Source organism: Drosophila sechellia, chromosome 2L, assembly GCF_004382195.2.
Source record: "Drosophila sechellia strain sech25 chromosome 2L, ASM438219v1, whole genome shotgun sequence".
NCBI lineage: Eukaryota > Metazoa > Arthropoda > Insecta > Diptera > Drosophilidae > Drosophila > Drosophila sechellia.
Window position 1 is genome coordinate 22614746 of NC_045949.1, and position 20538 is coordinate 22635283.

Consider the following 20538-nt stretch of genomic DNA (forward strand, 5'->3'; position numbering starts at 1 on the left):
AATGCTTGTACTCAAAGCTCCTCCACGGCTCGCAAGCACCGCTGCTCGCGCTCTCCTTCTCTCCTCTCGCTCTCCTCCCTTCCCGCAAGGTATTCACCACTCCGCGGTCCCGCGGTATTTCCACTGTTAGTTTTAAGGTAGTCTTAATTTACAAGTGCGCGAATAAAGTGCGAAATTTTTGAAGTCGATCCCGGGCGTTTAATTTCTGGAGGAATCAGCCGCAGCAGCCGCAGCAACCACCTTTCCGCCCACTCCAAGTCAGCCTGCTAGGGGTTATTCTGTTCGATTGCCAGCTAAATTCAGATTAGATCTTTTAAGGGAGTACTACCAACAAGCTATTTAAAGGTTCTTGGTTTTTGACAAAAACCGCCGTTCCGGCAGAGGAACCTAGTTCCTCTCTTTTTTTTTTGCCTCCTCACTGAGTCATGAAAAAGAAAAGGACAGTTTCGCATCGTTTTTGTTGGATCAGCGTCAACTTCTTCTGCATAATCTTTAATCAATGATTTGAATGGCTGGTCCATTCAATCTGGTATTCCAGATTCTACTTTGATTTTCGACGTATCCAGTCGCAATCACACGGTACATCTGTGTCCGGAAAGGATTATCCTCAAGACAACCGCTGCATTTTTAAGTTGGATACTGTTATGTATAGCACGCAGCCTAGCCTCTACCGAGCTATGAAAGAAGTGACTCCTCGAAGTGACTTTTATGTTTATGATTTGATATCTGAGTCTGCTCCAAGGAAGAGGCCATTAACATAATGCAGTCGACTTCCGCACTCTTGTCCAGAAATAACTACTATAATTCAGTTGTTGGTAATGAATTTTTACTCAAAGTTTGACGCGATTTTAGAAAATTTTAGCACTCGTCCGGTGTCTGTTGTTCTAATTTTTAACCCAATCAATAGCAGGGCCTGGCCGACTTCCAGTTTGATCTGCAATTGTCCAAGATTTTTCTTTTTTCTCCAGTAGTTGAACAGGAATAAGTTTTCATGGAATAAAAGCTTTCATTTGGCACAAGATTTATAATAGATTCAGTAGTTTTAGACAGATTAGTAAACGTTTCCTCGATTGCCTCTTTCTGAACTGAAGATTCATGAGCATTGCGATGCATTGATGCTTATGGAGCGTGTGTAAATGTCGTTTCTAGTGGACAATTCCAGTGCCCTTAAAAACCCTGAAAGTACTAAAACTTTAGTTTTCCGGACCTTAACATTTATCTTGCCTTATCGGAAGTAGCTTAACTTAACATATCCAAAGGAAAATTCTATACCTGTAGCGACTCTAAGATCTTGGATTTGGGACGTGCCACGAATATACGAAGTCTTTGTAGCAAGCTGTTTCGGTGCAGCTCAAACATTGACCCGCTAAGGAATAGACGGTAATTTCTATAGCCCGGTAGCTGATTTGCTACCCACAGTCTTAACAGAAACACCAGTGCTAAAACGTCGTCGAAAAGTCTTGCTTATAAAATCTTGTCTCGCTTTCATTCGATATCGACTAAGTTGGACTTCATCAGCTGTAGAACTTTTTGATAGATTTCAATGTCCGTCAACCAATCATCCAGTCGCAGGGTAACATAGTTACTAAGGCCATCATAACTCAAGCAATGAGTGCAACCTGCACACTGGTCCTCGGACTCTTCTCGGTAATGTGAAAAAATGCAAGTGGGTCACGTGTTTTTAAAAAAACCTCGACGGATCTACCAAAGGAGCTTAGCCGATAAGCATTTTGAAAGCAAACAATTGTCGCCGAAATCGGAATCGGGGATTTCTAAAAAACCGTTACCTATTTTGAGTTCTTTTTCCACTTAGTTTTGCTCGTTCCGCTATATAAGGCTATAAGAGCCTTTCCAGTCTCTGGAAAAAAATGGCGGACAATGGGACAAATTTAAGTCTCATATGTTAAGCCTCCCCGAATGGGGAGTCGGTAGCGTCAATTTTAAAGCCGCAAGCAGCTGGCCCATCCAATACCCAGCAGTTACAGAGCTTCATTGACAATGCATCTTCCCCATTCAGTCCTCGATCTTAGGGTTGGTCATCTACGTCATCTTAAAAAGTGTGATCAACAAACCAAAACCAAGTGGAATGAGACACTGGACGTCTTTACTTTGACGTCATGGTACCAGGTGCTTGACTAAGCTTACGGTGCTTCGTGACGGACCATAAATTAAACTTTGCTCGACCATTCTGTCGCGGATCGAATATTGTTATCGATAGGCTAGTTAGTATTTTTGAGAAGTCCGAATGTGGAAGGATTTGTAAGCCCATATGTGTCTGGGCACATTGTTTTTCGCCATTGTAAATTGCCGGGAAAATTTAGCTTTTCATTGTCGTGTAAGAGTTGGAGGACACACTGCGGTGAGCTAACTTAACTAACTTAACTAGTTGCAATTGTAAAACATTGAATTCTTCCAGAATAAAACGTGTTCTACTACCACGGATTAGTCTGCCCTTTCTTTCGGGAACCAATGTGTGGGGTAGCCGTTTAAGGCAACTCCAAGTGACGCCCGACGACAATCTTTTATTCGCAGTCCTAGGGCGACTGCAGGGGCAACTTGCGCTGGAATGACGGTTTAGACGGTCAGCTAGAGAGTTGCCGGAGCTGGAGTGACGGTTTAGACGGCCAGCCAGGATTTGTGTGAGCGTAGCCAGCGCTACGTACCGGCAGAGAAGTCGCAGCCAGCGACAGTGGCGTCGCAGTCAGCGACATAGAGGGACGCAGCCACCGTCGAACGCCGGTACGAACGAGTCGCAGCCAGCGACAAGGTGACGCAAGAAGCGTCATTTGTGGAGACCGCAGCCAGTGGTCAGAAGGCGCAAGGAGCGGCAAGCATCCGTGGCCGCAGCCAGCGGCACGAGGCGTCAGAGACGCCATTTTGGACGTGCAGAGGCGCCGCCATTTTGGAGCTGGGGAAGATGCAGCATTCCCCCAGGAGGAGTGCCCGGCTGAACGGAGGGGAAGCCACCCCTATAACAACAGTGAGTCAGCAGCCAGCCAGTAATGGAGCAGGAACTCGGACGCGGGTGAACATCACGACGGCGTCGATTCCTTGCCCGGCCACTACGGTGAGTACTACAGTAGCTTTCCAACCTAGAAGTACTGCTGTCACAGCTGCGAGTTCAGTACCGGAGGTGAACCATCCCCTCGTGTTGGAACTCATGGAGAGGATCGCAGCGTTGGAGAGGGAGCTGGTGAAGGCTAGATCCCTGGAAAGTGTGAGCACCGCAAATTGCGCGCCGATCGCAGTTGGCCCAAGCGCAGTTGGCGCCAACAGTGGAGCGTCGGGGCGGCCACCATTTTGGAGCGGCCAGCCAATACCCACATCTAACGGAGAGGCCTTACAGAACGGGGTCGGGTCGGTGCCATACAACGGTGACGGTGCGAGCGGTGCGGCCTGCACGCTGCCGCCATCTTCGAGTGGACCGCCATTGTTAACGACTAGCAACTATTTTTTGGAGCCACTGTGTGCGAGGCAGTGAAGGCGCTATTGATTCACCCAGGGAATGTCAGCGCCGTGATGGAGCAGCTGCGCTTTAGGTTCGGCCGAACGGAGCAGCTTATACGCAGCCAGCTCAACAACGTGCGAGAGGTGCAGCCAATTTCGGAGCACAATTTGGCGAAGATCATTCCCTTCGCAACCCGAGTGAGTAACCTCGCGGCCTTCTTGCAGTTAGCGAAGGCAGAGCAACACCTGGGGAACCCAACCCTCATGGAGGAGCTTGTGGCCAAGCTGCCAACGAGCAAGCGAGTGGACTGGGCCAGGCATGCAGCAACGATTGCGCCCTTTCCCACTGTAGTCCACTTCAGCGCGTGGCTACAGGAGTACGCAAACGTGGTGTGTACGGTTTTGGACGTCGAGGGAAAGGAGCCGAGGCGTCGACTTCTACATGCAAGCGTCCACCATAATGAATGCGATCAACAGGATAATCGGCATGGAGGTTGTCCCATCTGTGGAGGACAGCATGGAATATTGAACTGCAGAAAATTTATTGGAGCTTCGCCACAGGAAAGGTTGAACAATGTGAAGAGGCATCGGCTCTGCTTCAATTACCTGCGAAACGGACACACGGCTAGATCCTGCTATACACAAGGTGAGTGCCAGATTAATGGATGCCGAAGGGAGCATCACCGTCTGCTACATGGTGCGGACGAGGAGCGAAGGCCGCTGCAGCGAGGTGGCTTCAGACGCCACGAAGGGAACCAGCAGTTTCCAAACGCAGCCCGGCCAGGAGGCCTTCGCTACGAGATGGTCACAGGGACCAGGAGAGGAACCGGCAGCCAGCCGTTCCCAGCAACAGCCTGGAGAGAGGAGCTCCGCGTGAAGCGGGAGCGCCCATGCAGAGGAATTTGAGCTGCGTTGACGCCGAAGGAGGCCATCTACTGTTCCGTATACTGCCGGTTACGCTGTAAGGAGCGGGGCGAAAGGTGGATACGTATGCGCTCCTAGATGAGGGATCCTCCGTCACGATGATCGATGACGAACTACGAAGGGATCTTGGAGTGCAAGGAGAGCGTCGGCAGCTAAATATCCAATGGTTTGGAGGTAAGGCAACCAGAGAGCCTACCAACGTGGTGAGTCTGAAGATAAGGGGTCTGGGGTTGCCACTTAGGACGAGGCGGTTCGGTCGAGAGGGACCGTATGCAGCCGCAACCGAGCTGGGCTGGGTTGTGTTTGGGCCTGTAAGTGGGCAACCGACCACGCCGTCACCGAGGTCTTGCCTACTTGCCGTGTCAGTGGATGACGCGATGGAGAAGATGGTGGAGGACTATTTCGACATGGAGAACTTTGGAGTGAAGACCGCGCCGCCGGTCGCAGCCAGCGACGATGTTCGGGCCCAAATGATACTCGAAGACACCACGGTGAAAGTGGGGCGTCGCTACCAGACGGGATTACTCTGGAAGGACGACCACGTTGTGCTGCCACCGAGCTATGAGATGGCGTACAGGAGGCTGGTCAACGTCGAGAAGAAGATGAAGCGCAACAAGCCGTTGGCGCAGGAATACAATCGGATTATAAAGGATTACGTGTCTAAAGGATACGCGAGGAGGCTGCAGCCGGAGGAGGTCGCGGTAAGGAGCGATCGCCTATGGTGTTTGCCACATTTTGGTGTCGAAAACCCAAACAAGCCCGGCAAGGTACGGCTTGTGTTTGATGCTGCAGCCAAAGTTGGAGGAACCTCGCTAAACTCGGAGCTGGACAAAGGGCCTCAGCACTATAAGCCTTTGCAGCTGTGCTCTTTCATTTCAGAGAGGGAGCCGTCGGAGTCTGCGGTGACATCAAGGAGATGTTCCACCAAGTGCTGATCCGACCCGAGGATAGATGTTCCCAACGATTCCTCTGGAGAGATGGCGACGACGAGAGAGATCCGGAACGTAATGACGTTTGGAGCAGCCTGCTCGCCGAGCGCTGCGCATTACGTGAAGACTATGAATGCCCTGAAGTATCGCGATTCGGATCCGAGAGCGGTCAAGGCCATCACCGACTACCATTATGTCGATGACTATGTGGACAGTTTCGCTACAGAGAGCGAGGCTATCAGCGTATATACCCGAGTGAAGGAGATACACAAGGATGCTGGATTCGAATTATGCCAGTTTTCATCCAGCTCACCCACCGTGGAGACAACTTTAGGACCTGGTCGAGTCAAGAGCGTCGGATGGGGTGAGGCTGAAGAGAAGATCCTCGGAATGCGTTGGCAAGTAGCAACAGATGACTTCAGATTCAACGTTAAGTATCATCGAGTGCCAAGCAGCGTCCTGAGTGGAGATCGAGTCCCTACGAAGAGGGAATATTTGAGCCTGGTGATGTCAACGTTTGATCCCCTGGGATTCCTGTGCTGCCTCATGGTTACAGCGAAGCTGCTGCTGCGAGAGATTTGGAGGCAGAAGATCCAGTGGACGAACCACTACCGGAGGAGTTAAGCAAAGCCTTTGCGATTTGGCGCAAAGAGATGGACGCCATGGGACAGTTCCGATGTCCGCGCCATTATTTTGGGCGTGGAGCAGTCCGGGCCGTAGAGTTGCACGACTTCGTGGATGCTAGTCAGGCAGCATTCGCGGCGGTGGCCTATTGGAGGGTCACATATGAGGACGACGACGTGCAGGTGAGCTTCGTGAGTGGGAAGACGAAGTGTGCCCCAATGAGAACGATGACGATCCCACGGCTGGAGCTACAGGCAGCAGTTCTTGGAACCAGGCTGATGAACACTGTCAAGGAGGAGCACAGTGTGGTCATCACGGACCTGGTGTTATGGACGGACTCTAAGACGGTGCTGAGATGGATCGGCAGCACCCACCGCCGGTATAAGCAGTTTGTTGGCAATCGAGTGGCGGAGATTTTGGAGTCGTCGAAGGTTTCCCAATGGAGATGGGTGCCTACAGCCGACAATGCGGCTGATGATGCGACGCGGTCGCAGAAAGGAGTCGACCTTAGCCAGGAATCAAGGTGGCTAAGAGGACCTGCATTTTTGAGGCAGCCAGCAGCCAGCTGACCGGGGCCTGAGGAAGGAACTAAGCGTGTTCCAGATGCCCCTGATGAAGAAGAGATGCCCAGTGAGTTTGCATTAGTTGCGGCAGACGATTTTGTTATTCCGTTTCAGAGATTCTCGAGCTTCAGTCGCCTGGTGAGGACCACAGCCTGGGTCCTACGGTTTGCGCGCTGGTGCCGCAAACAGCGAAACGAGCTCGAGGAATACGGCCTTACTGCAGCAGAATGTAAGGCTGCGGAGAACCTGTTGGTCAGACAGGCACAATTGGAGTCGTTCCCCGACGAGATGAGGTCGGCGGAAACTGGACAGGACGTCGGTAGATCAAGCGACATTCGAGGGTTGGTGCCTACCTAGACGAGGACGGGATTCTGCGAGCTTACGGCAGAATTGATGCCGCACTGTGCATGCCGTACAGTGCGAGGAGGCCCGTATTACTGTCACACAGGCACAGTCTGACAGAGCTGATTGTGAGAGACTTCCACGCCAGGATGAAGCATCAAAATGTGGATGCTACGATTGCGGAGATCCGGGCAAAGTTCTGGGTCACAAAGATGAGGCGTGTGATGCGGAGAGTCATCTCATCGTGCAACGAGTGCAAGTTGCAGCGAGCGCGGCCGATGCCGCCGATAATGGAACCCCATCCGGAAGACAGACTGGATGCGAGTGGATGGCCATTCAAATACACAGGACTGGACTATTTTGGGCCACTGCTGGTGACTGTGTCCCGTCACAAGGAGAAGCGTTGGGTCGCCTTGTTTACGTGTTTGACGACAAGGGCGATTCACCTGGAGCTGGCGCATGACCTGTCGACGGATTCCTGCATAATTGCGATCAGGAACTTCGTCTGCCGTAGAGGGCCAGTATATAGACTGCGCAGCGATAACGGCAAGAACTTCGTGGGAGCTGACAGGGAAGCCAGGCTCTTTGGTGACGTATTCGAGATGGAGAAGCTTCAGAGTGAGTTGTCAAGCAGAAGCATTGAATGGGTTTTTAATTGTCCAGCGAACCCGTCTGAGGGCGGAGTTTGGGAGCGCCTGGTGCAGTGCGTCAAGAGAGTACTGCGTCATACCCTGAAGGAAGTTGCGCCGAGGGACCATGTATTGGAGAGTTTCCTGATTGAGGCGGAGAATATTGTAAACTCGCGTCCGCTCACCCACTTGCCTGTGGATGCGGACCAGGAGGCGCCGTTGACGCCAAACGATCTACTCAAGGGAGTAGCCAATCTGCCGGATACGCCTGGATTGGATGCGGAGCTGCCCAAGGAGGGTTCTACGAGGAAGCAGTGGAGGATTGCTCGCCTGCTACGAGACCGTTTCTGGAGGAGGTGGGTCATGGAGTACCTGCCTACGCTTGTGCGCCGCGAGAAGTGGTGCCGCCGAACGGAGCCCATCCACCAGGGTGATATGGTCTTCGTCTGCGATCCTGCCGTGGCCCGACGAGAGTGGCGCAAGGGCATCGTGGAGGGGTTCTACAGCGGAGCTGATGGAGTCGTCAGACGCGCTAAGGTGCGCGTGAACGACAACGGCCTATCTAGGACAATGATGCGACCCGTCTCTAAACTTGCAGTTGTCGCGGATCGAATATTGTTATCGATAGGCTAGTTAGTATTTTTGAGAAGGCCGAATGTGGAAGGATTTGTAAGCCCATATGTGTTTGGCACATTGTTTTTCGCCATTGTAAATTGCCGGGAAAATTTAGCTTTTCATTGTCGTGTAAGAGTTGGAGGACACACTGCGGTGAGCTAATAAGTTAAGTTAGTTGCAATTGTAAAACATTGAATTCTTCCAGAATAAAACGTGTTCCACGTACTACCACGGATTAGTCTGCCCTTTCTTTCGGGAACCAATGTGTGGGGTAGCCGTTTAAGGCAACTCCAAGTGACGCACGACGACACATTCAGAGAGATTTATAGATATTTTTGCTCGAACTCAGGCTTCGGTATATCATCGCCGCAGATGTCACCAAAATGACCGCAAATACCAGAAAATTTTTTTGTAGATGAATTTTTTTGTGCGCGAGTCCCACGGCCACACCACCCGTCCAACCGTACGGCGGGCGGCACCCTGTATCGAACAATTCGATTCGCAAGAAGATATAGAAAAGAACACAAAAACGAGTAAATAAATATATTATAAAACAAGGTAGAATGCTTTGGTTCCCGACTATCAGATACCCGTTACTCCGCTAGTGTAAATGCGAACGCAAACGCGAAATTTCATCATTTTCTAGGATATCGATAGATATCAGCATAACAACATTTGCTACTTCTAGATAGCGCTTGAGAACAAACTTAAATTAGAAGGGTAAGAGTTAAGAACAATAATGTTTATATTAAAACAATAAATCCCAATATTCAAGATACACCTGAAAGCTTGGCGTCTGTTAAATTTGTAAAATTATTTCGGCTGACTATATACTCAGAAAATTAATTTTTAAAAATTAAATCTTCTGACTCGGAATACACCTGTATTTTGACAACATAGAATTTAGTTAGATCAAAATCAGATGGAGCTGGAATAAAACTAAAAAAAATCAGTTTCGTTGTTCTACCCGTTACTTGATTTGTAATTATTTGGAATTGGCTTTCCAAATGTTCTGGATTCCGTTGTCTTAAGCCGTGTCATGCCTAAACCCAAAACAGATTATATAAATACATAACTAGAGAGTAACTATAGTCGTGTTCCCCGACTATCAGATACCCGTTACTTAGCTAGGGCGAACGCGAAATTTTATCATTTTATTACGGAAGCGTGTAAAGAAAGGGAAAATGATGGATTATATCGATGATATGACAGCCAAACTTTTGATGAGATGTATGAAAAACTAGAGAATATTCTGTAAGTGTTGCGAGATTGCGGATTGACTTTGAATCTAGAGAAATGTGAGTTGTTGTTGTCAATCACATTTCTATGTCATCAAATACACCCTGATGGAATCAGTCCCGAAGAAGTCAAAACTAATGTCATGGCAGACTTTGAAAAGCCAAATAATATCACCGAAGTGCGGCATTTTATGGGTCTCATTGGATATTTCCGGAAATTCGTACCCGTATATGCAATAATATCTGAGCAAACACACTAGAATAACAAGATGCGTAACGGCCATACATGGGTTTGGCACTATGCAGCCACTTGTTTGGTGAAGGCCAAAATTGCTCTCTTTCCGCTCGCTTACGCTGAGAGCGTAAGAAATCTAAAAATAGAATTTGCTTGCTTGTGTGAGTAAAAACAATAGACGAGAACGTTCATATGTGTGCGTACGTGTGCTAGAAGACGATTTTCGGGCCGAAATTAATTGTGATCGAAGAAACGAATTTACATATTAGGAGTTTTGGCAATATGATGAAAAAAATTAAAATTAATAATTCACGCCCTGACTATTATAATTTTAAAGTTTTTTAAAGCTACCCTTTACATATTAATATTTATATTGATAATTAATTATGTGTAATATCCATATACATATAACATTCATGATTTGCATAAAACCATAATGAGAAAACACTACTTTTATTTGTGCACTTAATGCTCAACAATTTTCTTACATTTGTTTTTTATTATTTTTAAAAATATTTAAAAAAGATCAAAATGTGTCTTTAGTTTTCCGAAGTATAAAAAATTTAAGTAATAAAAATGTATAAAATAAATAAAAATAGCTTGTTGCAAAAGTCATATCTTGAGGCACGAAGTGCGGACACAAGCACTCAACAATCATTGCCTTATAAATTTTTCTCACGTCTCAAGCTGAATTCTCTAGTGACAAATATTCTAATACAAATTATTTTTGAAATTTGTTTTGGTATATTATGTACATAGATTCGGGTATTACCATTTCTAAGCTATATTTAAATAATAATAACGTTAAAGAAATGCAAAACAATAATTTTTCAAATGGTGCCCATTGATCAAAAATAATATACATTTAAAGTCTAAGAACTTCTAAGGTGAAGGGCATATTTTGTCAAATTTGCAATGCATGAGCATACGTGAGCACACATACAGTTGTCTGCTGTCATTGTATGCGAAGAAAAGAGCTGTTCGTTGTTGAGCTCTCCGCTCTCTCGCCCTTGAACAAAAAGTCGAGAGAACCTGGAGCCACCTCTAGGCCACGGCGAAAAAATCGTGTGCCAAAAAATCGTATGGCGTTACGCATCTTGTTATTCTAGCGTCTAGAAAGAAATTTATATTCTCAGAGCCAGTACAGCTCACACCAATTTGATTGACAGCTCTCTAACCAAAGCCCAATACAACGACATGAGAGCTTTGAACAAAACACAATTTAGCGACATTTATCCTTCGTATAATAAAGTCAGAGAAGCTAAATTAGCGTGTAGACCTGTGGGAGTTCATGTGACAGAGACCTATGGCCAAGTATATTGCCCGCCAGTCGAATTATTCTTATGCAAGAGGAGGTTTTTAGGAGGCATAAAAACATAACAGGTGTCAAACTGATCGCAAGCTATGGATTTGGTATAACCGGGCAGAGTATGTACAAGCAGAGATTATTTTGGCGGAAAACTTGCAAACGAGCTGTTAAAAGTACCGCAAGAGAGCAGTTTACACGCTTAGATCTTTAGATTTTTTGTCGGAGAGCGAGAGAGTGGGTGCACAGTGCAGCAGTTTATGTGCATACAAAAACAACACAAAAATGCAGAGCGAACAACGCAAGAAATAGAGACATAACAAAACACAACGGCAGAAAAGCAAAAAATTTAGTTTGCTTAAACTCACAACTCACGAGACAAATTCACAAATCAAGAGAGATTCAGTCGCGAAGCTAACGGAAATGAAATATTTATGTATGTTTAGAAAATATAATTATAATTATTTTTAGAAAATATTATACAAGTATTTATAAAAAAAAAACCCAGCTGGATTTACCAAAAGCAAAAATAAATTCGGAGCGCAGAAAAAAACACGATCATTCGATTTGAAGCTAGACGATCCGACGGGTTCGGTTTGGTGCTACCGCCAGTTGTCTGGCGTCTCAATCTGACCACATAGTTAGGTCTACAATGATTTAAGATTGGGAGTATGTGGTTTCTAGTGAATATACTTGGCTACTTTACCATCTACCTTACCAAGTCGGGACTATCAACTTCACCACGAATAAGTTTACAAGTGAAGGCTGTTGCAAGCATAGGTTTACGGTTAGCTAGGGAAGGGAACTAATTAAAATTAGTCTACTGGAATACGGAGGTAACATAAGGTTTGCATCCCCACTTGGGCGCCGCAAGGCTAACAGTAAGAAGCTTTTTGGACCGATTCAATACGGTCCGAGTTAACTACGGATTGAGATCTCCAAACAGGTGATCCATACTCAGGAATCGGACGGACTAGCGAAATAAAGGTTTTGTCCGTGTCAGGATCATCAAATTCCTTTGAACACCTTTTTAAAAAACCAAGCACTGACCTTTTGACAATAGTTGAATAAGTACACGAGAATGATTTATTACTAAGGAAGGTCATTAACAAATAAACTAAAAATAAGCGGACCAAAAAGCTTAGGGATAGCCGACAATTTAGAGAATAGCTTGGGTAGAGATTTGCACAAGGCTTCCGCACAGAATCCACCACCCTGTCTGGAGGGATGATCAGGATACCTGTTCGAAGATACCTGTTCTCAATCATTGCTGGTGCAAAATAAGTCCCGTTGCGGATAAGTACATAAAAAATATTTTTACATAGGCACAAAATATTAAATTCGAATTTGATACCGCGTAGGAGTATGGCTGGAATAAGGTAACGTAAAATCTTGATATAATAATATTTTATCAAAATGTGGGAGTGGCAGTTTGGTTCGGTTTTAGGGCGTTGGAGTGGGCGTGTCAAAAAGTTTTTGGAAAATCTATAGAAATTTACAAGACTTATAGAAATGTGAAAAAAAAATAGAGTCGGTGTGACAACATGACTTCAACCAACTTGCGCTGCGTCTTTGTATCTAGAATCTGTATTCTGAACTATAAGGTTGAAGCTTTTATAGTTCCTGAGATCTCGACGTTCATACGGACAGACGGACATGGCTAGATCGACTCGGCTATTGATCCTGATAAAGAATATATATATAATTTATACAATTTAAACGTTTCCTTCTGCCTGTTACATACTTTTAAAGAATCTAGTATACCCTCTTACTCTACTAGTAACGGCTATAATGATAGGAAACAGAAGCTATGTAATAAATCCATTTTGAAATACAGGACCTTTAGAACAAAAAGGCGAAAGGCACTAGCACTTATAGGGATCATTAGGCAGTAAAACGCGAAGGAAGAAATTCTATCAAATCTGACAATTCTGCTTTTATAATATAATAACACACCCACTGCCTGAGTAACGGGAGCTATAACTGTAAAGTTAAAGCTCGGAACAAAGCTGATAGATTAATTAAATTGATTACCTAAGAAATATTATCTTAAAAATAATTATTACTTACATTGTTTTAAAAACAGACGTAAAGTGAACCATATGCACTTCTGAAAAAGTTGGTGGGGCATCTGATAGGCAGACATCACAGTTCTGGGTTTGAGCTTTAATAAGCGTGGGGTTATCTCTTTTAAATACGTCATGTGGATACATAATTCTCCGAGATGTTCCACATCTGAGTTTACCCATGGTCGACGCCAAATATAAGGCAGGGCAATAATGCCATAAAAAATAGGTCCGGAGAAAATTATCGTAAGGATTAGATGGGGCCAGATGTCTTGCTTAAACGGGCGCATAATGGCGAGGGCCTCATTAAGGCGTCTGGGAGCGTGTGTAGCAAACGCTCCTGAATCAGCCAGTGTGAAAAAAGAAAACTCGATGGCCTTCCGCCGTTCCCAGCTTAGACCGACATCTCCCAAAAAAAATTCTGCTTGCTGTTGAGCCAAAATATCTTAATTTAACTGTTTAAGAATAGGCTCAGAACCACTTACTCCACTTTGCAGCAATCCAATGCCTCCTGTGAAACTGTCGTTCGAATCCTTGCCATCTTCTGACCTCATTGAGCCCTGGGTTCGACCGGGTGCTTCGATATACTTAAACCGAAAGTTCATATGCTTAGATAGCAGCATGAGTAGGCGGTGATCGCGACCACCCGTGACCCGAACCTTTCTTTTCTCTATGCTGTCTAGGCTGTTCAACTCCTCGTCCTCTTCGAAGCTGTTATTGCAATACGTTACCCAAAACCACGGCGGAGACTGCAATCAAATATAGCATAGATTAGGACCTGCATTGTTGTTTCAAGCCAAAAAGCGTTACATGAAATACAGGCACCCGAAAGGTACGACCTTTAAAGTTGGCGTACACGGATAATGCAGTCGGAAGAAGGGGAATTCGTTGCAGACCAAGGTTATCGCCGTCGTACCAATTAACCAACTGTAACTGACTGTCGCTACAAGGCCTAGCCTGGTTGTAGTAGATGCGGAAGGCCTTCTTGCGAGGACGAGTTACGACTACCGCTCGAAGCGGCTCTCTGAAACGAATTACACGGGAGCTGGGTGGCCAGCGTGCTCCCCAATAGAAAATAAATAGGCTTAAGCGATGTCCAAGATGACGATCGTGGAGGCTATTCAACAGCTGGTTGGGCTCGTCCAAAATCAGGCTGATGCACTCGTTTGCACCTTGAAGGTTTTCCTCAATGTGTTGAAAAAAGAGCTCCGTCTGGCTGAATACCACCGACTTGTAGTTACTGCGATGAAGACGCTGCAGAAAATCGTCAAGATAAACGCTGCGCTCTTTCTGACAAACTCCGTCAGAAAGAGCGAGGCTTGGTAGCGCCAATATAGCAAGAGAAGGTTGTTGCAAGCCTCTTATAATTTGGGTGAGCGCTAGAAGACAAAGGCTATGAAAACTTTTTGCTTACAAAAAATGAGAATAACTTGTGTACAAACCTATTGCAGTGTCTGACTCATCGTTAGCAATAAAAGTCAGCCTTGTACTGTTTAGCAATCCCAAAAGGTAGGACAGCAGGCCCAATGCCAGAAACGTATGCATCTTGAATCAGCGGAGCAGGGCTATTGCTCCTGTTTTATATACTTTTTTTGAGAATTATTAGGTGTCCAATTATGGCATCAACTTCTATATATCAAATGTCAAACGTCTCAAAGGAGCATTTAGATGTACGGAACTGACAACTCGGACAGCTTAAAAAGCTATTAAGAGTGCACATAGCTAAAAATCGATTTTATTTTAGACTGTAAGAAAGAGGGTTAAAAGGTAAGTATTGTTAAGAGCACTAAGTTTCGCACTTCTTTTTACTAGTTTAGCTTACAAAAATTATGTAAGCACAAAATTTGTTTACATAAAACAAAAATACAATCGTCTAACATTAAAGATTTATAATTGTTCAATACTGAAATTTATAATTGTAACCTTTGTTCAACCAAAGACACAAGAATAACAAGATGCGTAACGGCCATACAAATTTTTGGCACGCGATTTTTTGGCCGTGGCTCTAGAGGTGGCTCCAGGCTCTCCTGAGTTTTTGTTCGAGAGAGAAAGAGCGGAGAGCGCTACAGCAAACAGCTCTTTTCTACGCATACAGTGATAGCATACAACTGTATGTGTGCACACGTATGCTCATGTATTGTAAATTTGACAAAATATGCCCTTCACCTTAGAAGTTCGTTGACTGTAAATCTATATTATTTTTTTATCAATTGGCACCATGCGAAAAATTCTTGTTTTGCATTGCCTCAACGATATTATTATTTAAATAAAGCTTAGAAATAGTAATAGACGAATCTATGTACATCACAAAATAAATTTCGAAAATGACTTTATATTAGAATACTTGTCATTAGGGTATTCAGATTGCGGCGTGAGAAAAATTAATAAGGCAATGATTGTTGAGTGCTTGTGTCCGCACTTCGTGCCTGACGATATGACTTTTGCAACGAACTGTTTTCATATTTTTATTTATTTTATTAATTTTTATTTTCTACTACGTATTATTATTTTTTATGAAATATTATTATTTTTATTATTTATTAATAAAATTATTATTCTTTTATGAAATTAAATGAAATAATAATAAATAATAAATTGTTGAGCATTAGTGGACAAATAAAAGTATTTTTTTCAACATAAATTTTCAACATAATTATAAATATGTAAGCGGTATTCGAGCGGCGATTTTAACAAACGAATTTAAAAAACTTTAAAATTATAATAGTCAGGGAATTTTTATTTTATATCATCATATTGCTACGAAATTGGCCACAACTCCAAATATGTAAATTCGTTTCTTCGATCAGAATTGATTTCGGCCCGAAAATCGTCTTCTAGCACAACACGCACACATATACGCGTTCTCGTCTCTTGTTTTTACTCACACAAGCAAGCAAATTCTATTTTTAGATTTCTTATGCTCTCAGCGTGAGCGAGCGGAAAGAGAGCAAATTTGGCCTTCACCAAAAAAGTGGCTGCATAGTGCCAAACCAAAGACACTAGAATAACAAGATGCGTAACGGCCATACATGGGTTTGGCACTATGCAGCCACTTGTTTGGTGAAGGCCAAAATTGCTCTCTTTCCGCTCGCTTACGCTGAGCGCGTAAGAAATGTAAAAATAGAATTTGCTTGCTTGTGTGAGTAAAAACAAGAGACGAGAACGCGTATATGTGTGCGTGTTATGCTAGAAGACGATTTTCGGGCCGAAATCAATTCTGATCGAAGAAACGAATTTACATATTTGGAGTTGTGGCCAATTTCGTAGCAATATGATGAAATAAAATAAAAATTCCCTGACTATTCTAATTTTAAAGTTTTTTATATTCGCTTGTTAAAATCGCCGCTCGAATTAGCTACCGTTTACATATTTATATTTTATTCTTATTTTATTTATATTATGTTATATTAATTAATTATTTGTAATATATGTAATATTCGGTACCCAGGGAACACCACGGGGAGGCCATTAGAATTGTAATGGGGTCCTATATTAATTAGGCCTTCGAGTCGACTTGAAATATTTTAATGTATAACATTAAAACATTTCCATGTTCCCCAATTAATTTTTCTAACTATTGTTTTTTTTTTTATATTTTGCGTCCAGTTTTCAGTCGCCAATTATTTAAATATACATTTTTTTTATTTATGAGATAGAATGCTGAGCTTAGCTTGCTTTTTTTGTTTATCAGCTATCATCACAGTCCACTTGCAATGCTTAAAAAGCAAAACTTTTATAAGTTGGTTTAACAAATCTGTTCTATGTGCATAACATTCATTATTTTCATAAAACCATAATGAGAAGGCACTACTTTCATTTGTGAACTTAATGCATTGCTCAACAATACATTTTTTTATACACATTTGTTTTTTATTTTTAAAAATATTTTCGAAAACTTTAATGTGTATTTTGCAAATATTAAAAAATAAATCAGATGGTGCCTTTAATTTCCCGAAGTCCGAGTCTATTGAGTAGTTTTTCTCATGTTTGAAAAGCTTTGATGGAGCTGTTAAATGCTCGGTTTCTTTTAAAATTACCGATCTGCATTTATCGCAACTTAAATAATAAAAATGGTTCATTTACATACATCATATTAAGTCAAATGACTTAATAAGTATACTAAATAATGAAAGCAAATACAAAGGAAATTATTATAACTACTGTAATTTGAAACATAAATTTTCCAAAAATAAGACATAACATTGAGAAATAAATATTTCATAAAAATAATAATTATTTTTTAATTTCATAAAAAAATAATAATTTTATTAATAAATAATAAAAATAATAATTTTATTAATAAATAATAAAAATAATAATATTTCATAATAATATTTCATAAAAAATAATAATACGTAGTAGAAAATAAAAATTAATAAAATAAATAAGAATATGAAAACAGTTCGTTGCAAAAGTCATATAGTCAGGCACGAAGTGCGGACACAAGCACTCAACAATCATTGCCTTATTAATTTTTCTCACGCCGCAAGCTGAATACCCTAATGACAAGTATTCTAATATAAAGTCATTTTCGAAATTTATTTTGTGATGTACATAGATTCGTCTATTACTATTTCTAAGCTTTATTTAAATAATAATAACGTTAAGGTAATGCAAAACATCAATTTTTCGCATGGTGCCAATTTATAAAAAATAATATAGATTTAAAGTCAACGAACTTCTAAGGTGAAGGGTATATTTTGTCAAATTTACAATACATGAGCATACGTGTGCACACATACAGTTGTATGCTATCACTGTATGCGTAGAAAAGAGCTGTTTGCTGTAGCGCTCTCCGCTCTTTCTCTCTCGAACAAAAACTTAAAAGAGCCTGGAGCCACCTCTAGAGCCACAGCCAAAAAATCGCGTGCCATCTTGTTATTCTAGTGTCTTTGGCCAAACCAATGTATGGCCGTTACGCATCTTGTTATTCTAGTGTCTTTGGTTCAACCCAAACCTGTCAATTCAATCATATGGCAGAACCACAAACAACTTAATTGCTTTCCATACATTCCATTTAAGCGCTGTATGCGTTCTAATAAGTAATTCTTTGGCAACGGCACTTATCGACTTAAACATCTTAAAGCCTTGCCTAAGTAAGCAGTTTTGCGTGCTGTCTCTGAAGCAGCGCCAAGGGCATCCAAGAGCAATGATCTCCCAAAATACACTCACATATTTTTAAGACACTGAGGCTTCTCCTCAATTTTACCTTAAACTAGAATACCCTTACAGGTCTAAAAAAAAGTATGGCTCCTGTCATGCATATGCAGGCCATTCTTTGGAGCTTATGAAGTTTCACCTTAGTGGTGCTAGGGCGTGCTCTATCACCCCAGGCTATTACCCCATAGGTTAGTATGGGTCTGACTACCATGACGTACAGCCATCTTATTATGCGTGGTGAGGTTCCCCACGACTTTCCAGCAATTTTCCTACACGTGAAAAGTGCTCTGGTGCACTTATCAATTGTGTTATCGACATGCGTTTTGACGCTAAGTTTTGAGTCGAGGGTTATCCCAAGATACTTAACTTCTTTGCTGGCATCTATGCTACATTCTGACAAGGTTATTGCCTTCATTCTCTGTAGCTTGTACCTATTAGTGAAAGGAACAATAACAGTTTTGCTAGGATTTAGGCACACTTCTTCTTACTTCCTTGCACCATTCGCTGGTCATATTGAAGCCCAGTTGAATGATATCGCAGAGTGTTTCCTCATATTTACTTCTGGCTATAAATACAATATCGTCAGCATAGCCTTGGCAAAGTATACCTCTGTGGGTCAGTCTGTCCAGCAACTCGTCTACCATCGACGAGTTTGAGTCTACCAGACTTTTTTTATTAATATTTATTAAGTGAAGAGTCCGTATAACATAATATTGTATCTTAACATCACTGTGTGGAGAAATATACTTATGAATTACCAAACACTATAAAAATAAAATAAGTGAAGTAGGAACATAATTGAAGAGTTTTTACTTTTGCCCAATTGTCTTGACGAAGCCTTGCCGTTTGAGTCGTCTCAGAGGTCGAGCGGGGATGAGACGTCTTGCAAGAAGACTGCTATGGCTCAGTAATCTGTCACTATATCGACTTGTATGTCTCCCAATTTGTGTCTCAACTGTGTGAATATTGAGGTCTTTATAGAGTGTAGAGTTACATACCAGGGACAGTTGGTTATTTGTTGTAATGCTCGATTTTGCATCACCTGGATACGATTATAATTCGATTTGGCTGCAATTCCCCAAATCTGGATCCCTTACAACCATATCGGTACGATAGAGTGCGCATACACAGCTCTTTTGCACCTCATCGAAAGAGTGCTCCTTCTAGCCGAATTGGAGGGGTGTTCCGGATAAGCGTTTTTAATGTGAAGCATGGATTTGTTGTTTTCAGTGGGTTTATTTTTAGGTACCACCGTTTACACCAGGCTGCCAGAGCATTAATATATTCTTGTAGTCCGTTAGCTGCCTCTCTGCTGTCCCTAGAGTTATATACAACTGCGATGTCATCTGCATAGGTTGCAATAAGAGTCCTGTTCGGTGCTGCCATGTGTTCGAAACTCGGGCAAGGGATATCAGCAGTGTACAAGGAATATAGTAGCGGTCCGTGAACACTGCCCTGTGGGACTCCAGCTCTCATTGGGAAAGCACTACTTTCATTTGTGCACTTAATGCATTGCTCAACAATAAATTTTTTTATACACATTTGTTTTTTATTATTTTTAAATATTTTTCAAATACAAATATTAAAAAAAGATCAGTTGGTGCCTTTTGTTTCCCGAAGTCCGAGTCTATTAAGTAATAAAAATGTATAAAATAAATAAAAATATGAAAACTGTTTATTGCAAAAGTGGTACGAAGTGTGGACAAAAGCACTCAACAATCATTGCCTTATTAATTTTTCACACGTCGCAAGCTGAATTCTCTAGTGACAAATATTCTGATATAAATTATTTTTGAAATTTGTTTTGGTATATTATGTACATAGATTCGGGTATTACCATTTCTAAGCTATATTTAAATAATAATAACGTTAAAGAAATGCAAAACAATAATTTTTCAAATGGTGCCCATTGATCAAAAATAATATACATTTAAAGTCTAAGAACTTCTAAGGTGAAGGGCATATTTTGTCAAATTTGCAATGCATGAGCATACGTGAGCACATATACAGTTGTCTGCTGTCATTGTATGCGTAGAAAAGAGCTGTTCGCTGTTGAGCTCTCCGCTCTCTCGCCCTTGAACAAAAATTCGAGAGAGCCTGGAGCCACCTCTAGAGCAATGCCAAAAAAATCGTGTGCCACAAAATTGTATGGCGGTACGCATCTGGTTATTCTAGTGTCTTTGGTAATAACCATATACATGTGTAGAATTAATGGAATATTGTATATAAAAGTGTATAAGCAAAGACACTAGAATTCTAGTGTCTTTGGTATAAGTGTATCCTTTCTTACATTTTAAATTGTAAGAAATGCAAGCGAATCCTTGACAAATAGTAATTACGAATCATGCAGCGCGCAAATTTTTGAAAAATGTTTTGAAGTTATTAAGGTTCGAAAAATACAAGAAAAATGTTATTTTTTGTATCAGAGTGGGCCACAATAAAACAATTTTTTTTTTAAAT

At 42.4% G+C, this 20538-nt stretch overlaps 2 protein-coding genes across 4 annotated transcripts in view; one reads left to right on the forward strand and one right to left on the reverse strand.

Annotated features, from left to right (window-relative positions):
* The window catches only part of LOC6620427 (ionotropic receptor 40a), a 57766-nt gene extending 38619 nt beyond the window's left edge, over positions 1–19147 (reverse strand). Inside the window, exons 1-6 of one of the 3 annotated variants that reach the window (XM_032720944.1) lie at positions 19077–19147; positions 14361–14663; positions 13729–14297; positions 13404–13667; positions 12923–13346; positions 805–1176 (exon numbers count right to left, since the gene is read on the reverse strand). In XM_032720944.1, coding sequence (XP_032576835.1) covers positions 1094–1176; positions 12923–13346; positions 13404–13667; positions 13729–14297; positions 14361–14463 — 1443 coding nt within the window. In that variant the 5' untranslated portion in view covers positions 14464–14663; positions 19077–19147 and the 3' untranslated portion in view covers positions 805–1093. Of the gene's footprint in view, positions 1–804; positions 1177–11400; positions 12222–12922; positions 13347–13403; positions 13668–13728; positions 14298–14360; positions 14664–19076 lie in introns of those variants that run through there. The other 2 variants (XM_002044599.2, XM_032720932.1) reach the window with 2 other exon arrangements.
* Positions 1558–3941, forward strand: LOC116801435 (agglutinin-like protein ARB_02240). Its single transcript, XM_032720952.1, has 2 exons — positions 1558–2359; positions 2417–3941. Exon 2 carries the CDS (start codon positions 2918–2920, stop codon positions 3479–3481), a length of 564 nt encoding a protein of 187 aa, XP_032576843.1. The 5' UTR covers positions 1558–2359; positions 2417–2917; the 3' UTR covers positions 3482–3941.
* Positions 19148–20538: the final 1391 nt, after the last annotated feature.

What these genes read in the sequence shown, in the direction of transcription:
- LOC116801435 (XM_032720952.1), top strand. Translation starts at nt 2,918, where the DNA reads ATGCAGCATTCCCCCAGGAGGAGTGCCCGGCTGAACGGAGGGGAAGCC.